General features: G+C 44.7%; 1 protein-coding gene across 1 annotated transcript; it reads right to left on the bottom strand.

The window, feature by feature from the left end:
* Positions 1-2,898: 2,898 nt before the first annotated feature.
* Positions 2,899-27,336, bottom strand: LOC115206651 (probable G-protein coupled receptor 149). Its single transcript, XM_029773825.1, has 4 exons — positions 26,327-27,336; positions 19,588-19,777; positions 18,757-19,223; positions 2,899-3,735 (listed from the first exon to the last, which is right to left on the bottom strand). Exons 1-4 carry the CDS (start codon positions 27,293-27,295, stop codon positions 3,124-3,126), a joined length of 2,238 nt encoding a protein of 745 aa, XP_029629685.1. The 5' UTR covers positions 27,296-27,336; the 3' UTR covers positions 2,899-3,123.
* Positions 27,337-27,810: the final 474 nt, after the last annotated feature.

Here is a 27,810-nt window from a genome sequence, read left to right as displayed (position 1 = left end):
CTGTCAAAACACTGAAATGCTCTCTATTCATTACAAGGTCAGAGGTCAACTCATCTACTGGGACACACTGGTTATGATTCATACGTCATATGATTCATAAGCCATGTGATTCGTAAGCCATATTATGAATAAGCCATATGATTCATAGGTCATATGATTCATAAGTCATATGATTCATTAGCCATATGATTCATAAGTCATATGATTCACAAACCATATAATTCATAAGTTATATAATTCATAAGCCAGATGATTCATACGTCATATGATTCATAAGCCATATTATGAATAAGCCATATGATTCATAAGCCATATGATTCATAATGTCATATGATTCAAAAGCCATATTATTCATACATCATATGATTCATAAGCCATATTATGAATAAGCCATATGATTCATAAGCCATATGATTCATAAACCATATGATTCATAAGCTATATGATTCAAAAGCCATATGATTCATAAGCCATATGATTCATAAGTCATATGATTCATAAGGCATATTATGAATAAGTCATATGATTCATAATCCATGTGATTCATAAACCATATTATTCTGTAAGCCACTTTTCTCTAACTTGCTTTTGTTGTTGCCTTGAAGAAGTCTGGATGTTAATGCATTTTACAGTGTTGTTTTGAGGCAATTTTCTAGTATAAATATGTAATGAGCACACTCATATGAAGAACGGAACATTATGTCACACGTGACAAAGCTTTTCTCTGCTGAAAGACACACAGCACAGACGACACACAACGAAACACATCCTTTATGAAACATCAAACAGAATACATCCATTACTGTGTGACCTGGAGGTAGGGTGTAATGCACCTTGCTGATGTGTGTTTGCGTACGTGCAAGCTTTATGCGTGTGTGTGTGCGTGTGTGCGTGTGTGTGTGTGCATGCGTACAAAAACAGTTAAACAGAATATAGCTATGACATAACTCCATATTTTAGTTCATCCTGGTGAATATTTAGAACCGTAGTGAATCGCCAATATATATTCTATAACTGTCTAGTTTTAAGCATGTACGAAGCATAGCGGAAGGGCCTGGGTCACTCCGTGTGATTGGAGAGGCAGTGAACTGAGAGGCTAGAGGAGAACAGCTCTAAGTGACTCGAAAAAAAACACATTCACTTGGTGCCTCCATCAGTGGTAAAATATTCACACTGTCGTTCAGGGAAATTGTTAGTGGAATGTTCATGAGGCAGAAAAAAAACACTGTATATTCTCTCTCTCTGTCTCTCTCTCTCTGTCTCTGTCTCTCTCTCTCTGTCTCTCTCTCTCTCTCGCACCTTCTCTCTCTCTCTCTCTCTCTCTCGCCTTCTCTCTCTCTGTCTCTCTCTCTGTCTCTCTCTCTGTCTCTCTCTCTGTCTCTGTCTCTCTCTCTCGCGCGCGCCTTCTCTCTCTTCAGACTGATTTAAATAAAAGGATAGTTTTGTCTCACAGCAGTAGAATGAACAGTATGGTAAATGATCTATTCTGAGTCCAGGCTCTCAGCAGATTACATTAAGAGTACAGACACACTGATCTGTATGTAACACACACACAGTGGGATGACTCAGACACAGTGGGATGACTCAGACACAGCGGGATGACTCAGACACAGTGGGATGACTCAGACACAGCGGGATGACTCAGACACAGCGGGATGACTCGGACACAGCGGGATGACTCGGACACAGTGGGATGACTCAGACACAGTGGGATGACTCAGACACAGTGGGATGACTCAGACACAGTGGGATGACTCACACAAAGTGGGATGACTCAGACACAGTGGGATGACTCACACAAAGTGGGATGACTCAGACACAGGAGCCGGTGGTCTCCATGTTGACTTACTGGTGAGGGCCATACTCATTGGCAGCCATATGTTGGAGGCCCTGGCATGAATACTAACATGGTTCATCTTCTCTCCATCCTTTCTCTCTGCTCTCCCTTTCAGTCTTCACTCTTTCATTGTGCTGCTAACCTTTAGTCCTGCATCCACTTCTCTCTACCTCACCTCATCCCTTAGTCCTGCATCACCTTCTCTCTACCTCACCTCATCCCTTAGTCCTGCATCACCTTCTCTCTACCTCACCTCATCCCTTAGTCCTGCATCACCTTCTCTCTACCTCACCTCATCCCTTAGTCCTGCATCACCTTCTCTCCACCTCACCTCATCCCTTAGTCCTGCATCACCTTCTCTCTACCTCACCTCATCCCTTAGTCCTGCATCACTTTCTCTCTACCTCACCTCATCCCTTAGTCCTGTATCTCCTTCTCTCCACCTCACCTCATCCCTTAGTCCTGCATCACCTTCTCTCTACCTCACCTCATCCCTTAGTCCTGCATCACCTTCTCTCTACCTCACCTCATCCCTTAGTCCTGCATCACCTTCTCTCTACCTCACCTCATCCCTTAGTCCTGCATCTCCTTCTCCCTACCTCACCTCATCCCTTAGTCCTGCATCACCTTCTCTCTCTCTACCTCACCTCATCCCTTAGTCCTGCATCACCTTCTCTCTACCTCACCTCATCCCTTAGTCCTGCATCTCCTTCTCTCTACCTCACCTCATCCCTTAGTCCTGCATCACCTTCTCTCTACCTCACCTCATCCCTTAGTCCTGCATCACCTTCTCTCCACCTCACCTCATCCCTTAGTCCTGCACTACCTTCTCTCCACCTCACCTCATCACATCTATACATAATGGACCTCTAAAGCACAGAATGGACACAGGATAAGTGTCCCAGCAGTATTACGCAGTGGCAGCTAATGTTTTGTCAAAATACATACTTCAAATATATAGTTAAAAGGTCAATCCTCCTGGATATGCTTTCCCAGTCTGCATCCTTTGTGTGCTCATCAGTATTCTCTGTCTGCTCATTGTCTTCCTGTGTGTATCGGTCTTCTCTGTCTCTTCCTGCTTCTTGTGTGTGTATCAGACTTCTCTGTCCACTTCCTGCTTCCTGTGTGTATCAGTCTTCTCTGTCCTCTACCTGCTTCCCGTGTGTGTGTATCAGACTTCTCTGTCCACTTCCTGCTTCCTGTGTGTATCAGTTCTCTCTGTCCTCTTCCTGCTTCCTGTGTGTATCAGTCTTCTCTGCCATTTTCCTGCATCCTGTGTCTGTGTATCAGTCTTCTCTGTCCTCTTCCTGCTTCCTGTAGGCTTCGTTGAGCAGCTGTATCTCCTCGCGGTAGCCTCCTGTCTCCTGTGTCTGTCTGCGGCTGTTCTGCCGGTGGGCCTCCACCGTGTCAGGGATGTTGATGTTGATGTTGTCTGCCTCGGGGTTGCCACTGTTGGGGATGAGCAGTGAGTAGGAGGCTGTCTCCCCCAGGTCACAGGAGACAAAGCGGTTCTCCTTCCGAGAATAGCGCAGCGACGGGGAGCGGGCGTGGGTGGACGACTGGCTGATGTTGGAGATGATGGACACGCTGTCCGTGGCCTCCTCGTTGTCACAGATCTCCAAAACCTCTAGGTGGATCTTCACATTGGTATCCCGCATTCCCACCTCCGTCCCCACTCCCCCGGCCGTGCCTCCAGAGCTGGGGTCACCTGCACTGGGCTCGTGGCCTACAGACTTGGAGCGGTAGACCTCTACCTTCTTGGTGGCGTGGGGGGAGATGGTGAGGCCATCGCTGCTGACCTCGTAGGTGGAGAGGGAGAGGGTCTTCCCTGTGGGGGAGTGCAGGGAGACCGTGCCCTGGAAGGCACATAGAGGGAGGGCCAGACCTCCCCCAGATCTCTGTAAGGACACAAGACAAACACAGACTACAGTCAAAATCTAGAAAAGCAACAACTATACATTTTATCTAGGGTATATACAACAGCACACTTTTTCAAAGACAGAGATATCTCAACGTACATTTCCAATTACATACAGATCAAAGAGACTGAATAAATATAGATCATTTGTGATGCTGAAAAAAAACATTTTTTTTTTTCAATTTAAATGTTATGAGCGGGAAATGGTAGTAGTTCTAAAAAGGGCCTTTATCTTTGTTGAGAACCATCTCTATGAGATGAGCTCCAGTTACACAGTATGTCTATGATATTTAACAAGGCAGCTTGATGAATGTGTGAGTCCCTTCCCCTGAGTTCACATTGAGATCGAGGGCCTTGGAAGAGTGTGTGTGTGTGTGTGTGTGTGTGTGTGTGTGTGTGTGTGTGTGTGTGTGTGTGTGTGTGTGTGTGTGTGTGTGTGTGTGTGTGTCTGCAGGTGGGATTAGAGCACAGGGTATAATACCTTCTCTCTCATTTCAAGCTTCCCTGCATCACTCAGCTAGGTGCTAGCATAGCTCTTGGTAATAGAATGGGTGATCTGCATCACTCAGCTAGGTGCTAGCATAGCTCTTGGTAATAGAATGGGTGATCTGCATCACTCAGCTGGGTGCTAGCATAGCTCTTGGTAATAGAATGGGTGATCTGCATCACTCAGCTAGGTGATAGCATAGCTCTTGGTAATAGAATGGGTGATCTGCATCACTCAGCTAGGTGCTAGCATAGCTCTTGGTAATAGAATGGGTGATCTGCATCACTCAGCTACGTGCTAGCATAGCATCTTCGACCTTAAAGTGTAAATGGATGTTCTCAATCCAGTATTACTTTCATTAACGAAGGGTCCCTCTTTAAAATTAGAAGACTAGTTTCAATAATTTAACATTTTGCATTTTGTCATGTCGCTTTAATGTTGATGTACAGTATGTGTATGTAAACACATATGTCATTCTAAGAGAAAGAGAGAGAAACTGACCACAAAATGAGGTGGAAACTGAGCTGCACTTCCTAACCTCCATATTAGAGACACATATTTCACAAAGATTACACAGATCCACAAAGATTTCGAAAACAAAGCCAATTTTGATAAACTACCATATCTATTGGGTGAAATACCACAGTGTGCCATCACAGCAGCAAAATGTGTGACCTGTTGCCACAAGAAAAGGGCAACCAGTGAAGAACAAACACCATTGTAAATACAACCCATATTTCTGTTTATTTATTTTCCCTTTTGTACTTTAACTGTTTGCACATCGTTACAACACTGTATTTAGCCATGACATGACATTTGAAATGTCTCGATTCCATGAACTGTTGTGAGTGTAATGTTTACTGTTTAGTTTTAATTGTTTATTTCACTAATAAAGCACTTCAATAAAGCCCTTTAATTGAGAGCGTGAGAGAGAGAGTGAGAGAGGCATAGAGAGAGGGAGGGAGAGAGAGAGAGAGAGAGAGAGGCATAGAGAGAGAGAGAGAGAGAGAGAGAGAGAGAGAGAGAGAGAGAGAGAGAGAGAGAAACGGTTAAGGGAGTGGCAGGTTGTCTAACTGGTTGTATTGAGCTTGACTGAGATGAGTGAATTAGTTAGTCGTGGTGATCTGGTGCACTGACTTCCTCTGACTGAGGCATAAGGATCTTACCCACCCTGTCATTCTCTCTATCTTCAACCCCCTCCTTTTCCTTTCTCTCTCTTATCTGTCTTACCCTCTGTCTCCCATTGTCTCGCTTTCTCTCTATCCCACATCTCGAGAAAACTAAAGCATTGAGACGTCAATATGCCTGCCGTGCCTCACAGTCACGCTGGGAGGAAAACACACTGTGCCAGTCTAATCAAATAACGCACCAAGCCCATCAGCGGAGCAACGGGGAGGGGAGAGCAGGAGGGGGGAGGGAGAGAGACAGAGGGCGAGGCCGAGAGAGAGAATGAGAGAGAACGAGAGAGAACGAGAGAAGGAGAGAGAAGAGAGATGAAGACATCTCTCCATGGCCCCAACAAGAGGACATGTTTCCAAGCTCTGTTCTAAATTGGTCTGTGGTGTTTCTAAAAATCTCCTTAACATTTCCCAGAGATAGAGAGTGATAGTGAAAGCTAGTGTCACCCTGTCTTTGTTAACACAGTGGGTAGAGTCACTGAAAGGCCAAAAAATGTCTTTCTCCTTAATGTCTGGAAAACTAGAGGCTAGAGGCTTGTAGCAGTGGTGTAGTGGATGATAACAGGACACAACAACAACGCAATCCTGACCTCTGTTTTCATCTGCTTGTAGCACTGTGAAGCATGTGACCTTCTGTTCCTTAGTTCCTAATGTGTTTCCAGAAATGTTACATGTGTATAGTCGCGGATGATCATTCAGTATGCATTACAGTATGTGACAACTTCTTAAAACACACACACACACACACACACACACACACACACACACACACACACACACACACACACACACACACACACACAAAATACTATAAACAGGATGTAAACTAAGAGCCAAAGCGTCACTGCAGAGGCACACTCCTTGGTGTTTACAATCCAAGGCACTTCCTAATCCACAGCACCGCAGCGTTGTAGAAAGCAGCCAATTTGTGTGTGTGTGGAATATGGTGTGTGGTGTGTGTGTGTGGAATATGGTGTGTGTGTGTAGAATATGGTGTGTGGTGTGTATGTGTAGAATATGGTGTGTGTGTGTAGAATATGGTGTGTGGTGTGTGTGTGTAGAATATGGTGTGTGGTGTGTAGAATATGGTGTGTGGTGTGTGTGTGTGGAATATGGTGTGTGGTGTGTGTGTGTAGAATATGGTGTGTGGTGTGTGTGTGTAGAATATGGTGTGTGGTGTGTGTGTGTGTAGAATATGGTGTGTGTCTGGAGTACAATACGTATATAACACCTTCCTAATATTGAGTTGCACAGTAATTATGACAACTTCCAGTGGACGTCTTCCAACCTATCAGAGCTCATGAACTGACATGTTGTCCACCCAATCGAAGGATCAGAGAATAAATCTTGTACTGAAAGCATAAGCTACAGCTAGCTAGCGCTGCAGTGTATAACATGTAGTGAGTAGTTGACTCAAAGAGAAAGACAATAGTTGCACAGTTTTGAACATATTCATTTCTTTAAAAATGAAGTGAATACAGCTAGTGAATACAGCTAGCTAGTTTTTAGTCTACTCAAACACCCGGCTCAAAACAGAAAGGGATGCTATGTTAGCCAGCTGGTGTCACGTCCTGGCCAGTATAAGGGTTAATTGTCATTGTAGTTTGGTCAGGACGTGGCAGAGGGTATTCGTTTTATGTGGTTCGGGGTGGTGTGTTTGTTGAAGGGGCATTTGATTTAAGTATTCCGGGGTTTGTTGGGCACTGTCTGATATTCATGTATTCTATGTTTAGTTAATTGGGGTTGGGACTCTCAGTTGAAGGCAGGTGTTGTCTATTTGCCTTTGATTGAGAGTCCCATATATTTGTTTGTGTTTGTCATTTGTGGGAGATTGTTCTGTGTTTAGCCTTGTGCCTTGCCAGACTGTTTTGTTGATCGTTCGTTCTTTTGTTATTTTGGTGTTCATTTTGAATTTATTAAACGTCAAGATGAGCATACACATACCTGCTGCATTTTGGTCTTCCTTTACCAACGACAACCGTGACAGCTGGCTATGGCTAGCTGTCACTGAAACTCTTCCAAGTCAAGGTAGATTTTGGTTTTTAATAATTATGAATTATTAGTTGGTTATATTAATTTACTGCTACTGGGGCCCGCGGGTGTAACTGCTAAACTGCTTGCTGACTGTACACTGTACTGCATGATTGTAGTGGGTTTACTAACGCATTAGTTCTAGTAGCTATGTTGACTAGCTATGACATTAGCTAATATGGTGACAACAATGTAGGCTGTGTGTAGCAGTTAGCGGTTATGATATGAAGGCTTGGAAAGGTTTTTTCTCCTGGTCACAGACAGCTGATGTGGTGTTCACTGAAGTCCACAAGCAAAGGGAAAAGGTGAGAGGAGGAGAGCACGTAGATGTGAGAAGGAATTCTACAATGAGCAAAATGATCATGCTGTTTGTATGTGGCTGCTATGAAAGTGAACTGTGTCTGCGTGTGATTCATTCCGCCGATTTTCTTGAAAAAACATTTCTTAAAAGGAAGCAAATGGAATGAAACAGAGAGAAACATACCTGCATTTTTCCAATAGAAAATCTTGTTTGCAACTGTTGGACTAATGATTACACCCTAGATCAGCTATATGCAGGCAAGAGTGTGCAAGGCGGTATTGAATGTGTCACTGTCTGTCAGTTTGACTGATCAAATTTCTCTCGACTTGTGCACCTATGTTGTAAACTTTCATAGGCTAGGTTGTAGCAACTTCATGATGGGTATTGGAAGAATGTTAGAATCATGTAGTAGCCTAACTCAATCGATGTTACATTGAACTGGGTGAATGGAATTTAAATGACAGTCATCCAATATCCTGTAATAGAAATAAGGCCATGTTCACAAAACAAAAATCATCCTCCCTCATCTTAAACGTCACTGAACGTCACTGAATTAAGGTAATATGTTCTTGTAGGTATGGGTAAAAGGGATCAGGCAATCAGGATAGATAATCAACAGAGTAGTAGCAGTAGCAGTAGTAGCAGTAGCAGCAGTAGCAGCAGTAGCAGCAGCAGCAGTAGCAGTACCAGCAGTAGCAGTAGCAGCAGCAGCAGCAGTAGCAGCAGTAGCAGTAGCAGCAGCAGCAGCAGTAGCAGCAGTAGCAGCAGCAGCAGCAGTAGCAGCAGCAGCAGCAGTACCAGCAGCAGCAGTAGCAGCAGCAGTAGCAGCAGCAGTAGCAGCAGTAGCAGCAGCAGTAGCAGCAGTAGCAGCAGTAGCAGCAGTAGCAGCAGCAGTAGTAGCAGCAGTAGAAGTAGTAGTAGCAGCAGCAGCAGCAGTAGCAGCAGCAGCAGTAGCAGCAGTAGCAGTAGAAGCAGCAGCAGCAGCAGCAGTAGTAGAAGCAGCAGCAGCAGTAGCAGTAGCAGCAGTAGCAGTAGCAGCAGTAGTAGTAGTAGCAGTAGTAGCAGCAGTAGCAGTAGCAGCAGTAGCAGTAGCAGCAGTAGCAGTAGCAGCAGCATATGCGAAGAGAATGAAAGAGTGTGATACACACACACACAAACAGATAGTGTGTCTGTGTGTGTGTGTTTTTATTTATTTATTTCACCTTTATTTAACCAGGTAGGCAAGTTGAGAACAAGTTCTCATTTACAATTGCGACCTGGCCAAGATAAAGCAAAGCAGTTCGACAACATACAACAGAGTTACACATGGAGTAAACAACATACAGTCAATAATACAGTAGATAAAAAATAAGACTATATACAATGTGAGCAAATGATGTGAGATAAGGGAGGTAAAAGCAAAAAAATGCCATGGTGGCAAAGTAAATAAAGTATAGCAAGAAAAACACTGGAATGGTAGATTTGTAGTTTGAAGAAAGTTCAAAGTTCAAATATAAATAATATGGTGCAAAGGAGCAAAATAAATAAATACAGTAGGGGAAGAGGTAGTAGTTTGGGCTAAATTATAGATGGGCTATGTACAGGTGCAGTGATCTGTGTGCTGCTCTGACAGCTGGTGCTTAAAGCTAGTGAGGGAGATAAGTGTTTCCAATTTCAGAGATTTTTGTAGTTCGTTCCAGTCATTGGCAGCAGAGAACTGGAAGGAGAGACGATCAAAGGAGGAGTTGGCTTTAGGGGTGACCAGAGAGATATACCTGCTGGAGCGCGTGCTACAGGTGGGTGCTGCTATGTTGACCAGTGAGCGGAGATAAGGGGGGACTTTACCTAGCAGGGTCTTGTAGATGACCTGGAGCCAATGTGTTTGGCGACGATTATGAAGTGAAGGCCAGCCAACGAGAGCATACAGATCGCAGTGGTGGGTTGTATATGGGGCTTTGGTGACAAAACGGATGGCACTGTGATAGACTGCATCCAGCTTGTTGAGTAGGGTATTGGAGGCTATTTTGTAGTGTTGGCTAATTTCTGCATTACCAAATGAGGAGAGTTACAAACTTCACACACCAGTCAGAGTTATACTTAAACTACATATTTAATAATAAGAGCTTTGCAATAGCACTTTGACTTTCAATGATGCGCCACTGTCACATCCTGACCAGTAAAGGGGTTATTTGTTATTGTAGTGTGGTCAGGACGTGGCAGGGGGTGTTTGTTTTATGTTTCGGGGTTTTTGGTTTATGTTCTATGTTAGTATATTTCTATGTCCGTGTCTAGTTTTTCTATTTCTATGTTTAGGGTTTTGTTTGACCTTCAATTGGAGGCAGCTGTTTCTTGTTGCCTTTGATTGGAGGTCCTATTTAGTAGAGGTTTTTCAGCTTGTGTTTGTGGGTGGTTGTTTTCAGTCTAGTGTTTTGTTCCTAACGAAACTGCTTAAAGCATCTAATAGACACGTATATGACATATTATGCAATACACGCATTATAACATAATCTTGCAATGTAGTATGGTGCGTGTGTGGGTAGAGTCCAGTCAGTGTGTGGGTAGTCCAGTCAGTGTGTGGGTAGAGTCCAGTCAATGTGGGTAGAGTCCAGTCAATGTGGGTAGAGTCCAGTCAGTGTGTGGGTAGAGTCCAGTCAGTGTGTGGGTAGAGTCCAGTGAGTGTGTGGGTAGAGTCCAGTGAGTGTGTGGGTAGAGTCCAGTCAGTGTGTGGGTAGAGTCCAGTCAGTGTGTGGGTAGAGTCCAGTCAGTGTGTGGGTAGAGTCCAGTGAGTGTGTGGGTAGAGTCCAGTGAGTGTGTGGGTAGAGTCCAGTGTGTGTGTGGGTAGAGTCCAGTGAGTGTGTGGGTAGAGTCCAGTGTGTGTGTGGGTAGAGTCCAGTGTGTGTGGGTAGAGTCCAGTCAGTGTGTGGGTAGAGTCCAGTCAGTGTGGGTAGAGTCCAGTCAGTGTGTGGGTAGAGTCCAGTCAGTGTGTGGGTAGAGTCCAGTCAGTGTGTGGGTAGAGTCCAGTCAGTGTGTGGGTAGAGTCCAGTCAGTGTGTGGGTAGAGTCCAGTCAGTGTGGGTAGAGTCCAGTCAGTGTGTGGGTAGAGTCCAGTCAGTGTGTGGGTAGAGTCCAGTCAGTGTGTGGGTAGAGTCCAGTCAGTGTGTGGGTAGAGTCCAGTCAGTGTGTGGGTAGAGTCCAGTCAGTGTGTGGGTAGAGTCCAGTCAGTGTGGGTAGAGTCCAGTCAGTGTGGGTAGAGTCCAGTCAGTGTGGGGGTAGAGTCCAGTCAGTGTGTGGGTAGAGTCCAGTCAGTGTGGGTAGAGTCCAGTGAGTGTGTGGGTAGAGTCCAGTGAGTGTGTGGGTAGAGTCCAGTGAGTGTGTGGGTAGAGTCCAGTGAGTGTGTGGGTAGAGTCCAGTGAGTGTGTGGGTAGAGTCCAGTCAGTGTGTGGGTAGAGTCCAGTCAGTGTGTGGGTAGAGTCCAGTGAGTGTGTGGGTAGAGTCCAGTGAGTGTGTGGGTAGAGTCTAGTCAGTGTGTGGGTAGAGTCTAGTCAGTGTGTGGGTAGAGTCTAGTGTGTGGGTAGAGTCCAGTGAGTGTGTGGGTAGAGTCCAGTGAGTGTGTGGGTAGAGTCCAGTGAGTGTGTGGGTAGAGTCCAGTGAGTGTGTGGGTAGAGTCCAGTCAGTGTGTGGGTAGAGTCCAGTCAGTGTGTGGGTAGAGTCCAGTGAGTGTGTGGGTAGAGTCCAGTGAGTGTGTGGGTAGAGTCCAGTCAGTGTGTGGGTAGAGTCCAGTCAGTGTGTGGGTAGAGTCCAGTCAGTGTGTGGGTAGAGTCCAGTCTGTGTGGGTAGAGTCCAGTCAGTGTGTGGGTAGAGTCCAGTCAGTGTGTGGGTAGAGTCCAGTCAGTGTGGGTAGAGTCCAGTGAGTGTGTGGGTAGAGTCCAGTGAGTGTGTGGGTAGAGTCCAGTGAGTGGGTAGAGTCCAGTCAGTGTGTGGGTAGAGTCCAGTCAGTGTGTGGGTAGAGTCCAGTGAGTGTGTGGGTAGAGTCTTGTCAGTGTGTGGGTAGAGTCCAGTGAGTGTGTGGGTAGAGTCCAGTCAGTGTGTGGGTAGAGTCCAGTCAGTGTGTGGGTAGAGTCCAGTCAGTGTGTGGGTAGAGTCCAGTCAGTGTGTGGGTAGAGTCCAGTCAGTGTGTGGGTAGAGTCCAGTGAGTGTGTGGGTAGAGTCCAGTCAGTGCGTGGGTAGAGTTCAGTCAGTGCGTGGGTAGAGTCCAGTCAGTGCGTGGGTAGAGTCCAGTCAGTGCGTGGGTAGAGTCCAGTCAGTGTTTGGGTAGAGTCCAGTCAGTGTGTGGGTAGAGTCCAGTCTGTGTGGGTAGAGTCCAGTCAGTGTGTGGGTAGAGTCCAGTCAGTGTGGGTAGAGTCCAGTCAGTGTGGGTAGAGTCCAGTGAGTGTGTGGGTAGAGTCCAGTGAGTGTGTGGGTAGAGTCCAGTGAGTGGGTAGAGTCCAGTCAGTGTGTGGGTAGAGTCCAGTGAGTGTGTGGGTAGAGTCTTGTCAGTGTGTGGGTAGAGTCCAGTGAGTGTGTGGGTAGAGTCCAGTCAGTGTGTGGGTAGAGTCCAGTGAGTGTGTGGGTAGAGTCCAGTCAGTGTGTGGGTAGAGTCCAGTCAGTGTGTGGGTAGAGTCCAGTCAGTGTGTGGGTAGAGTCCAGTCAGTGTGTGGGTAGAGTCCAGTCAGTGTGTGGTAGAGTCCAGTCAGTGTGTGGGTAGAGTCCAGTGAGTGTGTGGGTAGAGTCCAGTCAGTGCGTGGGTAGAGTTCAGTCAGTGCGTGGGTAGAGTCCAGTCAGTGCGTGGGTAGAGTCCAGTCAGTGCGTGGGTAGAGTCCAGTCAGTGTTTGGGTAGAGTCCAGTCAGTGTGTGGGTAGAGTCCAGTCAGTGTGTGGGTAGAGTTCAGTCAGTGTGTGGGTAGAGTCCAGTCAGTGTGTGGGTAGAGTTCAGTGAGTGTGTGCGTAGAGTCCAGTGAGTGTGTGGGTAGAGTCCAGTGAGTGTGTGGGTAGAGTCCAGTGAGTGTGTGGGTAGAGTCCAATGAGTGTGTGGGTAGAGTCCAGTGAGTGTGTGGGTAGAGTCCAGTGAGTGTGTGCGTAGAGTCCAGTGAGTGTGTGGGTAGAGTCCAGTGAGTGTGTGGGTAGAGTCCAATGAGTGTGTGGGTAGAGTCCAGTGAGTGTGTGGGTAGAGTCCAGTGAGTATACATACAGCCAGCGCAAGAGAGTCAGTGCCAAAATAAATAATAACATTGGGCCAATGCTAATCGTCCGGGTAGCCATTTGATTAACTCTTCAGCAGTCTTATGGCTTTGGGGTAGAAGCTGTTCAGGAGCTTTATGGTCTCAGACTTGGCACTCATCGCTTGTCGTGTGGTAGCAGAAAGAACAGCTTGGGTGGCTGGAGTCTTTGACAATATGTTAAATGTGCAACCAGAGGGGAAAAAACTCTAGATCAGCTGTACTCCACACACAGAGACTCGTACAAAGCTCTCCCTCGCCCTCCATTTGGTAAAACCGACCACAACTCTATCCTCCTGATTCCTGTTTACAAGCAAAAATTAAAGCAGGAAGACCAGTGACTCGGTCTATAAAAAAGTGGTCAGATGAAGCAGATGCTAAACTACAGGACTGTTTTGCTATCACAGACTGGAACATGTTCCGGGATTCTTCCGATGGCATAGAGGAGTACACCACATCAGTCACTGGCTTTATCAATAAGTGCATCGAGAACGTCGTCCCCACAGTGACAGTACAGGCAACATTCGCACTGAGCTAAAGGGTAGAGCTGCCGCTTTCAAGGTGCGGGACTCTAACCCGGAAGCTTACAAGAAATCCTGCAATGCCCTGCGATGAACCATCAAACAGACAAAGCGTCAATACAGGGCTAAGATTGAGTCATACTACACCGGCTCCGACGCTCGTCTTATGTGGCAGGGCTTGCAAACTATTACAGACTACAAAGGGAAGCACAGCTACGAGCTGCCCAGTGACACGAGCCTACCAGACGAGCTAAATAACTTCGATGCTCACTTCGAGGTGTTCCAGACGACTGTTTGATCACACTCTCCGTAGCCGACGTGAGTATGACCTTTAAACAGGTCAACATACACAAGGCTGCGGGGCCAGACAGATTACCAGGACGTGTGCTCTGGGCATGTGCTGACCAACTGGCAGGTGTCTTCACTGACATTTTCAACATGTCCCTGATTGAGTCTGTAATACCAACATGTTTCAAGCAAACCACCATAGTCCCTGTGCCCAAGAACACAAGGCAACCTGCCTAAACAACTACAGACCCGTAGCACTCACGTCAGTAGCCATGAAGTGCTTTGAAAGGCTGGTAATGGCTCACATCAACACCATTATCCCAGAAACCCTAGACCCACTCCAATTTGCATACCGCTCGAACAGATCCACAGATGATGCAATCTCTATTGCACTCCACACTGCCCTTTCCCAGGGAAAAGGGCAGTGACCCCCAGGGAAGCTCCAGTGTTGAGGATCAGCATGGCAGATATGTTGCTACCTACCCTCACCACCTGAAGGCGGCCCGTCAGGAAATCCAGGATCCAGTTGCAGAGGGAGGTGTTCAGTCCCAGGGTCCTAAGCTTAGTGATGAGCTTGGAGGGCCCTATGGTGTTGAACACTGAGCTGTATTGAAGTAACAGCATTCTCATGTAGGTGTTCCTTTTATCCAAGTGGGAAAGGGCAGTGTGGAGTACACTAGAGAATGTGTCATCTGTGGATCTGTTGGGGCGGTATGCGAATTGGAGTGGGTCCAGTGTGTCTGGGATGGTGGTGTTAATGTGACCCAGATGTGCTCTGAGTACGCATCCTGGTAATCTGTCTGAAAGTTTACCTGTTTAAAGGTCTTACTCACATTGGCTACGGAGAGCGTGATCACACAGCCGTTCTGAACAGCTGGTGCTCTTATGCATGGTTCAGTGCTGCTAGCCTCGAAGCGAGCATAGAAGACATTTTGCCTCGTCTAGTATGCTTGTGTCACTGTGCAGCTCGCGGCTGTGTTCCCCTTTGCACTTCTTGATAGTTTGCAAGCCCTGCTACATCCGATGAGTGTCAGAGCCGGGAATAGTAGGATTCAATCTTAGTCCTCCTGTATTGACACTTTGCCTGTCGGAGGGTGTGTGCATGTGTGTGGAAAGCCCGGTCCCAACCTCCTGAGAGTTCCCTACTACCCCAAAGCGGTATCGCTCAGAACAGCTAACGCCTGTAGCTGGATGGCTGCAATCTGGAGCAGAATGAGACTGTTTTATTCTCTATGTTCTGTTTTCTCCTCTCCCATGTTGCATGTGGTGAGCACAGCCTTTTTTCTCTTCATATCAATTCATTTGGGACTCAGTGTCCCACAAAACCAGAGAGGAAAATATTAAGTTCTGATAGCGATGGAGGAGAAATGCAGACTTCTCTAACAGAGAGAAAGTGTAGGGTACAGTATGTTGTATGTTGTAAAGTTGGCTACTGTTGGGCCGATAGAAGCTGGACTGTGATCTTTGTTCCCTCGTCCATGAAGCTGCATCTATGTATTTCGGAAGTTTAACTAGTCACCTGACCTTGTCGTCCATGACAACGTTACTTTACTGCAGCTGAACCTCAGTAGGGTTGTACATGGGGAGAATCTCAATTCATTTATTTGATTCCTCATATCTACTCTCCTCACCTCCTTCTCAAAACCCATTGGATGAGGTCAGAGGTCCTGGTCCCTAGTCATGTGACCTCTTCTCTGACTTCTTCTGGCTGTCTGATCAATATCATTCAGTCAGGAACCCATTACCAGAACAATATTCAGGGTACAATACACACACACACAGACACACACACACAGACACAGACACAGACACAGACACAGACACAGACACAGACACACACACACACACACACACACACACACACACACACACACACACACACAAACACACACACAGGTGTGTGTGTGAGTGTGTGTCTTTGAGATAGGGGACTGAGTGTGTGGTCTCATTCAGGGCTCTTTCTCTTCTCATCGTTCGCTCCTTTGTTTTCTAAACACTTGCCTGCAGAAGTGGAGCGACTGTATTGCCTACATCCAGCTGTATACTGTATTCACACACAGCCAAACCTCCCTCACACCTTCCACTGTCGTTATTCACATCAGGTCTGGAAACAGGCTTAAAAAAACTGTCTACAGAACTGAATCTAAATAGACAGAACTGACTTTTTCAAAGTTCACAAAGAGTTCATGGATTTCATTGTGAGTTAATTGGAGTTCATGGAAGGTAACTCCTATCCTGAGAAATTATACTAGTATCATAGGCTTATATCTGAATAACAGGAGTATTGCTAAAACCACAAATACAACGCACAATCCTACTATTATCAGGTAAATGGTTAACTAAGACAGGAAGGACAGCAAAACAACAGTGTCATTTAACTGTAGACCTATCTCCTATTGTAATTTAACTGTAGACCTATCTCCTATTGTCATTTAACTGTAGACCTATCTCCTATTGTCATTTAACTGTAGACCTATCTCCTGTTGTCATTTAACTGTAGTCCTATCTCCTGTTGTCATTTAACTGTAGGCCTATCTCCTGTTGTCATTTTAATGGGTTGGTGGAGCGTAATGTCAGGGATAATTAGCTGAAATGATTCTGGCCATCGATCTATGCTTTGATTACTGACATGAATCTGGGTTACTGTGGTTAAAAGGACAGCCAATAACATTACTGTGCTTGTAATGTGACTTTCTGCAATGACTGGCACTTCAATGCAAACACAAGTCCATCTCTCTCTCACACACACACACACACACACACACACACACACACACACACACACACACACACACACACACACACACACACACACACACACACACACACACCGGACTAGATGCAAACACGGCTATTTTTCAAGTGAAGTTCCTGGATGTTCTAACAGCGAACCGCTAAAACGGGACATTTAAGTGACTCGTACCATCTGTGAGCTTTTTAAATTCACAATTAGAACGCCATCAGGCTTGCCAGCGCCGACAGGTGTGCTCGGTACAGAGGCTATGGGTCATTTCCGCCTAATGTAATGTGTGTAAACTCACAAGTAGCCTAGAGAGATGAAAAATCCATCTGTTGTATGGGACAGTTCCTTAGAATTGGCCCTGAATTACAAACGTTTTAGTTATTGTTGACCTGCACAATATCACTATAGCTGCTGTTAATTCATGACCATGATTGGTCTTGATTGTTGACTTGTTTGAAAGTGAGAATAAACCAGAAAAAAGGGGAAGTCTTGGAGGATAATCAATATCATACAACGGGTGGGTCTAATCCTGAATGCTGATTGGTTAAAAGCGTATTCCAGCCGGTGTCTAGCCCACAAGTCATTATTTGAATATGTTGATAACCCGTGGTAAAAAAGTGATAATACCCTGGATATATTGGCACGGTTTGCCAATATAACAACAACAACACCCATGCCAATATATCCAACAAACACCGGCTTCTCGGGCGTTATCACTTAATCATATGATGGCTAGATAGCAGGGGACATATTGGTCAGCCTTGTTCACACTGCAGGTCTTTAACGCTCATATCAGTTTTGGAATACTGACTGTTCAAACAGCACATTTATAGGTGACCAAGTCGAATGCGTTCAGACAGGAGTCATTTGCCGACATGGCTACGCCGGTTGTCATAGTAACGACTGGTGTGTGAGAGGTGGCGTAGTGTGATTTGGTGGTGGTTCTCCTGCTTCCTATCACTCAGAAGTTATGTAGCAAGCTAAGCTGACAACAATGCGTCGACATGGACGTTTCCCAGTTACTTCAAATGTTCAAAATCATAGTGTAAGAATACTTTTAAGTAAAAATAATTATCCAACTTTCAAAACAAATTATTTTTTCCTAGTCACAGCAGTCAACTAGCTAGTTCCAGCATTCAACTAGCTAGTCACAGCAGTCAACTAGCTAGTCACAGCAGTCACAGCAGTCAACTAGCTAGTCACAGCAGTCAACTAGCTAGTCCCAGCAGTCACAGCAGTCAACTAGCTAGTCCCAGAAGTCACAGCAGTCAACTAGCTAGTCACAGCAGTCAACTAGCTAGTCACAGCAGTCAACTAGCTAGTCCCAGCAGTCAACTACCTAGTCACAGCAGTCAACTAGCTAGTCCCAGCAGTCACAGCAGTCAACTAGCTAGTCACAGCAGTCAGCTAGCTAGTCACAGCAGTCAACTTGCTAGTCACAGCAGTCACAGCAGTCAACTAGCTAGCTAGGAAGCTGTTTAAGTTTCCAGTACATTAATTAATTAGTTTGTAAACAATTAACAAGCTAACTAGCTTCCACATGTTATTTTCAAAACTGTTAACAGAGTAGCTAGCAAGCAACAAAATATGGCAAATAACAGTCTTAAAAACCACGAGGGAAAATAAAACTGATTTGACCATTCAGACACAAGTTGCATGGCCAGGAATCAGATTTGTATATGACTTCAAACCACCTATGAAAGTGGTTTGAAATGTGGATTGAAATATCAGATTCCATGTGCTTTTTGGCAGTTGAGACTGCAGGAAAAAGAACAGATTGGAATCAGATATGCAAATCAATCGGATTTGAGTCCCTTCAAACTGCCAGTGTGAACAGGTCTTCAATCTATATGTTACCGGTGTCTCTTAATTCTGGTCCTGGAAACACAGAGGACCTGAATAATTTATTGCCTCAGCACTACACACACCTGATTTAAATCTAAAGCTTGATGATGAGTTGATCATTTGAATCAGCTGTGTAGTGCTAGGGGCAAAAACCAAAATGTGCAGCCCTTTGTGTTCCTAGGACCAGGATAAAAAAAACACTGGGTTAGGCTATACAGGTCAAAGTGATGCAGCCGTAGTGTAAACATTTATTTACCTAGCTAGCCTATAGTCTAACCCAGAGCCATATTATTTTCTAAATATATGGCACTGGTTGGTATAGACTAAAGGTTTGTTTATGTTAGCCACTTAGGGAAACTTTGCGAGGTAAGCTACCTGTCTGGGGGTCCTCTCCGATTTACTCCTACACCACTCCCAGTCCGTCAGCTCCATTTTTCTGCACTCTACATGCGACAGTCTCCGTTCCGTTCCCTCGAACACCGACGACGTGTCGGTGAGGTTGAGGTCCTGGTCTCTGTGGTTATCGTGAGGAAATTGGAGGCAGTCTGCCAGCGCCAGGGCCTCTCCTTCACCTGCCACTGCCTCGAGAAGCAGCTCGCCATGTTCACGCAGTGGGGAGCTGTCCACGGCACGTGGGGTCCTGAACCCCAGCTCGGCCTGCAGGCTCACGACCCCCGAGCTGTCCAACACGGCAAGCTGGTTTTCTGTGAAGTCGCAGTTGAAGAAGTTGTAATAGGAAGGCTTCTCGACGGACGGGTTTCGGTGGGGATTGGTCGCGTGCGATATCTTGTATATCCCGTACCCTTTTTGGAAGGAGAGGTTAAATTCAAACCTCTTCTTTGCTGCGGGAAGAAAATGAAAATGTATAGTGACTTTTGCCCCAAAAATAAATAAACATATTTCATTTAGATAAGTGATTTTTTTTTTTTAAATGTACGACATTGATGTAAGCTTATGTGTTTCAGACCCAAATCATGTTTCATTGTAACAACTGTTGTCGTGTAAATGTGTTAGGTTTAATGTGCAGGTCTATACTGTATGTTATGGGGCATTTACCATAATACTGTGAGTTTGATTCTCGTAGGCATATACTGTAGGTCTATGTAGCTTATGTTAAAATGTTACGTCGCTTTAGATAAGCGTCTGGTTTTTCCACTCTGCACCTCAGCTCACTGGCCCTTTACAATCACAGAGGGCATAGCCTACCGGTGTGCTCATGCTCTGTGTCCCGGGGGCAGTTGATGAAGCACCCGCACGGAAGGTGGACCCAGCGATCGGAGAGTATGAACACCGGCGTGACCGCAGGCGCCAGCAGGGTCAGGAAGAAGCTCACCGTTTCCACCGTTTCCAGGTATGAGCTGCGGGCGTTTACAGCATGACGCACGAGCACCAGAGTCTGTGAATAAAACGGCATGTACTCATCATTAGATTACAATATAGGGTAATGTGGGGTGGGGTAACTGCTTACCACACACTGTAATTCCAACAGAAACCTCTTTATGTCACCAATGTTTTCCCAACACTTTCCCTGGCTGTCACTACTCTTGCTCAACAATAAATGTTATCTGTCTCATCTACATTTTTTAAGTCACTCTAACAAAATGATTCTGAGGTGAGTTGATCTGGTATCTCCAAATTTAGAACAAGTTATATAGTGTACAAAACACCTTCCTAATACGGTTATTTTAATGCTGATCTTTAATTATTTGTTACTTTTATTTATTATTATTGTTTTTATTTTTTTAAACTGCATTGTTGGTTAAGGGCTAAGTAAGCATTTCACTGTTGTATTCGTCACATGTGACAAATAAAATATGATATGATTTGATTTTTGCCCTCAAAACAGCCTCAATTTGTCCGAGCATGGACTTCAAAAGGTATCAAAAGCGTTCCACAGGGATGCTGGCCCATGTTGACGCCAACGCTTCCACAGTTGTGTCAAGTTGGCTGGATGTCCTTTGGGTGGTGGACCAATCTTGATACACACGGGAACGTGTTGAGCGTGAGAAACCCAACAGTGTTGCTGTTCTTGACACAATAAAACCAGTGCACATGGCACATACCCTGTTCAAAGGCCCTTAAATCTTTTGTCTTACCCATCCATAACACCTTCAGAATTTCACGTTATTTAAACTAGGTAAGTCAATTAAGAACAAATTCTTATTTACAATGATGGAACAGTGGGTTAACTGCCTTGTTCAGGTGTAGAACAACAGATGTTTACCTTGTCAGCTCTGAGATTTGATTTAGCAACCTTTTGGTTACTAGTCCAACGCTCTAACCACTAGGCTACCTACCTCCTCTACACTCTAACCACTAGGCTACCTGCCTCCTCTACACTCTAAACACTAGGCTCCCTGCCTCCTCTACACTCTAACCACTAGGCTCCCTGCCTCCTCTACACTCTAACCACTAGGCTCCCTGCCTCCTCTACACTCTAACCAATAGGCTCCCTGCCTCCTCTACACTCTAACCACAAGGCTACATGCCTCTTCTACACTCTAACCACTAGGCTACCTGCCTCCTCCACGCTCTAACCACTAGGCTACCTACCTGCTCTACACTCTAACCACTAGGCTACCTGCCTCCTCTACTCTCTAATCACTAGGCTACCTGCCTCCTCTACACTCTAACCACTAGGCTACCTACCTCCTCTACACTCTAACCACTAGGCTACCTGCCTCCTCTACACTCTAACCACTAGGCTACCTGACTCCTCTACACTCTAACCACTAGGCTACCTACCTCCTCTACACTCTAACCACTAGGCTACCTGCCTCCTCTACACTCTAACCACTAGGCTACCTGCCTCCTCTACACTCTAACCACTAGGCTACCTGCCTCCTCTACACGCTAACCACTAGGCTACCTGCCTCCTCTACACGCTAACCACTAGGCTATCTGCCTCTACACTCTAACCACTAGGCTACCTACCTCCTCTACACTCTAACCACTAGCCTACCTGCCTCCTCTACACTCTAACCACTAGGCTACATGCCTCCTCTACACTCTAACCACTAGGCTACCTGACTCCTCTACACTCTAACCACTAGGCTACCTACCTCCTCTACACTCTAACCACTAGGCTACCTGCCTCCTCTACACTCTAACCACTAGGCTACCTGCCTCCTCTACACTCTAACCACTAGGCTACCTGCCTCCTCTACACGCTAACCACTAGGCTACCTGCCTCCTCTACACGCTAACCACTAGGCTATCTGCCTCCTCTACACTCTAACCACTAGGCTACCTACCTCCTCTACACTCTAACCACTAGGCTACCTGCCTCCTCTACACTCTAACCACTAGGCTACCTGCCGCCCCACGTACACAATTCATGTCTCAATTGTCTCAAGGCTTAACAATGAGTATTTAACCTGTCTCCTCTTCCAGCTACACTGATTGAAGGGGATTAAACTAGCAACATCAATAAGGGATCATAGTTTTCACCTGGATTCACCTGGTCAGTCTATGTCATGGAAGGAGCAGGTGTTCCTAATGTTTTGTACACTCAGTCAAAACAATCTTATTAAGGCCAGGCACCACAAACTGAAATTACATTTTTACATCTACCTGTCAATTTTGAGATTTGTTGGTATTTTGTTCTATTAATATTAGTATTTTCAAAAAGTAAACGTAAAAATGTAAAAAACTTGATTATAATGTGTATTTTCTTTAGTTTATCATACTACCATCATCAACATTTGTATGAATTTTAACCACTTTATAATGGACATACATCAATCATTTCAAAGCTCACTACATTGAATTACACAGAATTTCAAACACCTATTTCATAGAAAATGTTAGAAACGGAACTATATTTTAGTATCTTACTTTTAAGATGTGGTGATTGGATCTAAATCGTTTTTTTGGAATTTGGTAGTCTTCATTTATTGTACTTGTCTTTAACTGTCATTTCCTGATAGTCAGACTGTTCACACACGCTAACACATTTCTTTCAGCTTCAGAAGCCTCTACATTCACCAAATGTTGTGTGGTTATCCTTAGATATATTCTCCAAACTTGTTTATATGGAATTTGTTTATATGCTGTAACATCTTTATTCTACATAACCTTTTATTTGGAAAATAATTTACCAAAAATAAATTTTACGTACATGTCTTTAGTATTTTACAGATAAAAAGTATTTATCCACAATCTGCTTTGATCAAGTCCAGTCCTGGAGTGTAATTAACACAATGAAACAAAAATATTTAGGCTAGCCTTATCCAATGTCCAGAAAAATACTCGTGCTTGATATGCAAATATATGCATATTTAATGAGGTATTGCCTTAATTTGCATATTCTAATAAAACATTTCCAGAATATTGTAATACAAAAAAGTATTTTATTTGTGTCTAAATTCACCTGGTAAAAGTTGATTGTGATATGATTAAGAGAACAACAAATCCGTATTAGGGTGTGGTGCCTGGCCTTAAAGGAATGGTTCATGTTCATATATATATTTAGTGTTATATTGCGTTTGTGCACCACTGAGTGATGTTCTCTCTATCCCCTGGGTCATTTCATGTTTTCATGTGTATCTGAGTTGTTGGCATTCAAGCAGACAGAAATCCGTCCGGTATGACGTAGCACTGTGGTAAAGTCTCTCTCACTACACTGGAAGTTAAAAGGAATATGATTTTAAGATCTCTAAAACGTCTATCATACATGTCAGATTTCAATACTGGCTGATGTCATAACTCGGGAGGATGTCTTCTCTCTAATGAGCCATTGATCATATTGTTGCCATATTCCTACCTGGAGAAATGTGTAATTTAACAGAGGGTCTAGCACATGTTTCCTGTTTGTCTGCCTCTTTAGTCCAGGGTGCACTGCATGGTGCCGTTGTCAGAGATATTATAGAAAGGAGATAGGAATTCAATGAATGAAGGAACGTATAACGCCCCACCCACCAGACTGTCAACCAATCGCGTTCACGTTGTCATGCTGCGTCACGCGGTTGCTAAGCTAATCGTCACGCAATCCTTTCTAAAAGTCAGTGTATATGTCGAGAAACGTGACTATTTTCCTCATAAGTACGTAATATCACGATTCCAAAGCTATACAATATTATATATAGCAAGTTCATTGTTGGGTTTTTGAGCTAGCGCTCAATAAACACCCGTTCGCTCCTTGAAGCAGAGCACTATGACTTGAGCGGATACGGAAAATGGTAGCGAGTAGTGAGGACGAAATTGGTGAAAAAATAAAAAGTTGGTGAAGAAACTGGTTTCCTCCAGACGTGACGATTGGCATTCAGGCGAAAGAGTTTAAACTTGGTTTCATCAGAGCAAAGAATCTTGTTTCTCATGGTCTGAGAGTCCTTTAGGTGCCTTTTGGCAAACTCTAAGCGGGCTGTCATGTACCTTTTACTGAGGAGTGGCTTCCGTCTGGCCACTCTACCATAAAGGCCTGATTGGTGGAGTGCTGCAGAGATGGTTGTCCTTCTGGAAGGTTGTCCCATCGCCACAGAGGAACTCTAGAGCTCTGTCAGAGTGACCATCGGGTTCTTGGTCACCTCCCTGACCAAGGCCCTTCTTCCCGATTGCTCAGTTTGGCCAGGCGGCCAGCTCTAGGAAGAGTCTTGGTGGTTCCAAACTTCTTCCATTTAAGAACGATGGAGGCCACAGTGTTCTTGAGGACATTGAATGCTGCAGAAATGTTTTGGTGCCCTTCCCCAGATATGTGCCTCAACACAATCCTGTCTAGGAGCTCTACAGACTATTCCTTCGACCTCATGGTTTGGTTTTTGCTCTGACATGCAGTGTCAACTGTGGGACCTTATATAGACAGGTGTGTGCCTTTCCAAATCATGTCCAATCAATTGAATTTACCACAGGTGGACTCCAATCAAGTTGTAGAAACATCTCAAGGATAATCAATAGAAACAGGATGCACCCAAACTCAATTTCGAGTCTCATAGCAAAGGGTCTGAATAATTATGTAAAGAAGGTATTTCTGTTTTGAATTTTGAATACATTTAAGAAATCTTTTCTAAAAACCTGTCTTCACTTTGTCATTATGGGGTATTGTGATGTCATTATGGGGTATTGTGATGTCATTATGGGTATTGTGTGTAGAATGATGAGGAACAAATGTAACCCATTTAATCCACTTCCCAAAAGGGAAGGGGTATGAATACTTTCCGAATGCACAGTATATACCTCTAGGAGAGCCAAAAGATAAATAATCCACTTGTTTAGAGACAGAAATTGCAACCAGTTTTTAATAAAGCAGTAAAATGTAAAGCATCAAGCTCATCACTGTGCGCTTTCTGCTGCCACATTGAGGGGGGGCAGCTGAAAGTGCACGGTGATGAGCTTGATGCTGTTTTCCAATAAATATCAAAGGTCTTATTCTGTTGACATGATCATTGACGCTGATCCATAATAATCTCATCATGTAGGCTATACCCGCACGGTATCTGAGAGCTGTTGGCTGGAGCGCACTGCCAATACCAGAGTGGGCACATTCATTAAATTATAACGCAGAAATGTTTTGTGAAACATGGATATCATAAGGTGAATGCACCACTGGATATCATAAGGTGAATGCACCACTGGATATCATAAGGTGAATGCACCACTGGATATCATAAGGTGAATGCACCAATTTGTAAGTCGCTCTGGATAAGAGCGTCTGCTAAATGACTTAAATGTAAATGTAAATGTAAAAAACCTTCAGTAGAGTGAAAAATGTGAAGGAAACCCATTTCACTTTTATTTGTTATTTTGTACATGGGAATTTAACCACAAAACTATTTTTATGTACACTACGTCATCACGAACAGCCTTTTATCCGCAACAAGTCAGTTTGATGTGAAAAAATACGGTAATTTTGTTTTTATGCATGTTTTTGAATATTCGTATGAAAATCTGTTGCCAATTGGATGGAAACCTCGCTGCTAACTAGGTTTCCATCCAACCTTTTTATGCAAGTAAAGTAGATGTCGGATAAACATTTTTTAAAGACAGGCTTGATGGAAACAGCAAATTTGTCAGTAAACTTTCTAAATGTTGACAAAAAACAAAATACACTAGACAAGGTGGGATATATTATGTCTGTAAAATTAATTATGCAAGAAATGGCAGTGGAAACACTTTTATGTGCTATTATTGATATAATAAGCAACCTATGGAAGTAAACTTGGTGTCACGCGATGACATGCTGTGCTTCTCCCTCTACGACTTGGGAAAGCAGTTAATTAGGCTATAGACTCAATTAATTATGATGAACTACACAGGTTGGTAAAAGTACACAGTGATGAGCTTGATGTACCTTTCCAATAAATATCGAGGGTCTTATTCTGGTGACATGATTACCGATGCTTGCCTGCCTATTTGACAAATACAAAATAATCTCTCTCTTCAGTCCATAATAATCTCATCATGCAGGCTATACCCGCACGGTATCTGAGAGCTGTTGGCTGGAGCGCACTGCCAATAGCAGAGTGGGCACATTTATAACGCAACATTTTTGGTGAAAAAACCCCCGCAGTAGTTGAAAATGAGATGGGAATTATACTGAAAAAGTCTATTTTTATTTGCACTACGTCGTCACGCACAGCCTTTAATCCACAACATGTCAGTTTGATGGAAACAATGGTGGGGAAAATGTACATATTGTTTTTATACAGATTTTTTTTTTATATTTGCATGAAAATCTGTTGCCAATTGAATGTAAACCTAGCCATAGTGAGGATATTAACAGTGAGATGTGCAATGCCTTTTTGTGGGGTGTTACCCCACCTTACCCTACATGTTTTATAGAGTAGGCAGACGGGCTATTCAACGTGGCGTTGCAGGACTAAGAAAATACACGGTATATAACGCAATACCATTATTAAACCCCACATGAACACCTATTTGTTATAGGAGCATATCTATGATTTGATTTTTTTTTTTTATCTACACATTTTAGCATCTCTAGGCCACTCACCATCATAGGCATCCACAAGACAACTCTCAATACCGCTAGGATCATGGAGAAGCGCTTTTGTGCAAAGAACACCGGAGATTCCCAGTTAGTGATGGTAACATCATCCCTCAGTACACCGTCAGAGGCAGGGTTTGAGCAGGTACATGTTTCCACGTTGTCCCGCACCCCTAACCCTTTCCCCAACCCACCCGGACTCAGCTCGGGATAACTTCTGTCCAAGCTATCCCGAGAGAAGGACGGGAGTTCGCAGAGAGGCGCAGACCCGTCCCCTCTCAGATCCCTGGCTATATCCAAGTAGCTCGGGTAGAACGTCCTCTGTGGCTCTCTGAAACACAGGAGCTGGTAGGTGAGAGGAACGAAGAAGAACACCAATCCGCAGAAACACACGGAGTACAAACAGAAAAGGAGCAGAAGGTAAAAACCTCGTCTCTCCGGGAAGCAGCCGAGAGAGAACGGAGTGAAACTCCCCCAGCCGCACAGGGGTAATACACTGACGGCCAGGCTGACTACCCACACCCCGGCTATCGCCAACATCACCCTCAACGGACGAGGGCTTCCTTCTCGCTTGGTAACGTAAAAGGTGTAGGCTGCGATAAGGCAAGCCTTCATATTGCTGGAGAGTCCTTGGAACACATAGAGAAGTCCCGATAAAGTGCATATGATCACCGACCCTCCCTCTCCATCTCTCTCCCACTGCATGAGCATAAAGAGGGAGAGAGGTATCACGCTGAGCAGGTCGTCCACGGACATTGAAGCCACGATGAGCCACAGGATGGTTTTCCACCTCATCCGAATGAAAAAGATGAGAGAATACACACTTCCCAAGAAGGTTAAAGCGGCGATGGCGACGCACAAGCCGAAGAGAAGCAGGTTCATATGTCTTTGCGCCTCCGTGAGGTCCGTCCACTCGTAGCTCGCCGTAAAAAGGCTGCTGTTGTTCGGCGAAGGGGAGCTGAGAGTCGAGGACATTTTCATTTAGGTAACTTTTGTCGACCTGGCTTGTGTTGCCCAATGTTCAGCCGCGTATATATATATTTATATAGAAGAAAAAAACTTTGAGACAATGCCAAAATGTTACTAGAGTTATAACGGCACACATAGGCTAGACCGCATCCCTGGTGAGTCACTCTGATAGGCTATATTTCAGCAGTCCAGTTGGATACATCTTGGATACATAACGGAAAGTAGCTTCCAGAATAGGACACCAGTGCACTTTAGACGCGTACCGGAGGAGATAGATGGCGATGCTCCTCGAGGATGATTCTCCGCGATTTATGTACAAACCCGAGCAGTGCGTACTGCACTTTACAAACCTCACGCTGTCGTCACTGTCTTTTCTTTCAATGGCAGAAGGGTAGGCTGCTTTGTAATAATAATACCTTTATACTTATACAAGTGTTCATCGTTCCAAGTGTTTAATGGACATGTGTTTCTTGCATTGTCCAGCGCCCCTGGAACATTGGGGGTTTAAGTGCCTTGCTCAA

Source organism: Salmo trutta, chromosome 13, assembly GCF_901001165.1.
Source record: "Salmo trutta chromosome 13, fSalTru1.1, whole genome shotgun sequence".
Classification (NCBI taxonomy): Eukaryota; Metazoa; Chordata; class Actinopteri; order Salmoniformes; family Salmonidae; genus Salmo; species Salmo trutta.
This window is presented reverse-complemented; position numbering and strand designations above follow the sequence as displayed.

What these genes read in the sequence shown, in the direction of transcription:
- LOC115206651 (XM_029773825.1), bottom strand. Translation starts at nt 27,295, where the DNA reads ATGTCCTCGACTCTCAGCTCCCCTTCGCCGAACAACAGCAGCCTTTTT. An exon ending in CACAGAGCATGAGCACACCG is followed by an intron (nt 19,224 to 19,587) that starts GTAGGCTATGCC and finishes TTCTTCCCGCAG; the next exon opens with CAAAGAAGAGGTTTGAATTT. An exon ending in CGGAGAGGACCCCCAGACAG is followed by an intron (nt 3,736 to 18,756) that starts GTAGCTTACCTC and finishes GTGTCCTTACAG; the next exon opens with AGATCTGGGGGAGGTCTGGC.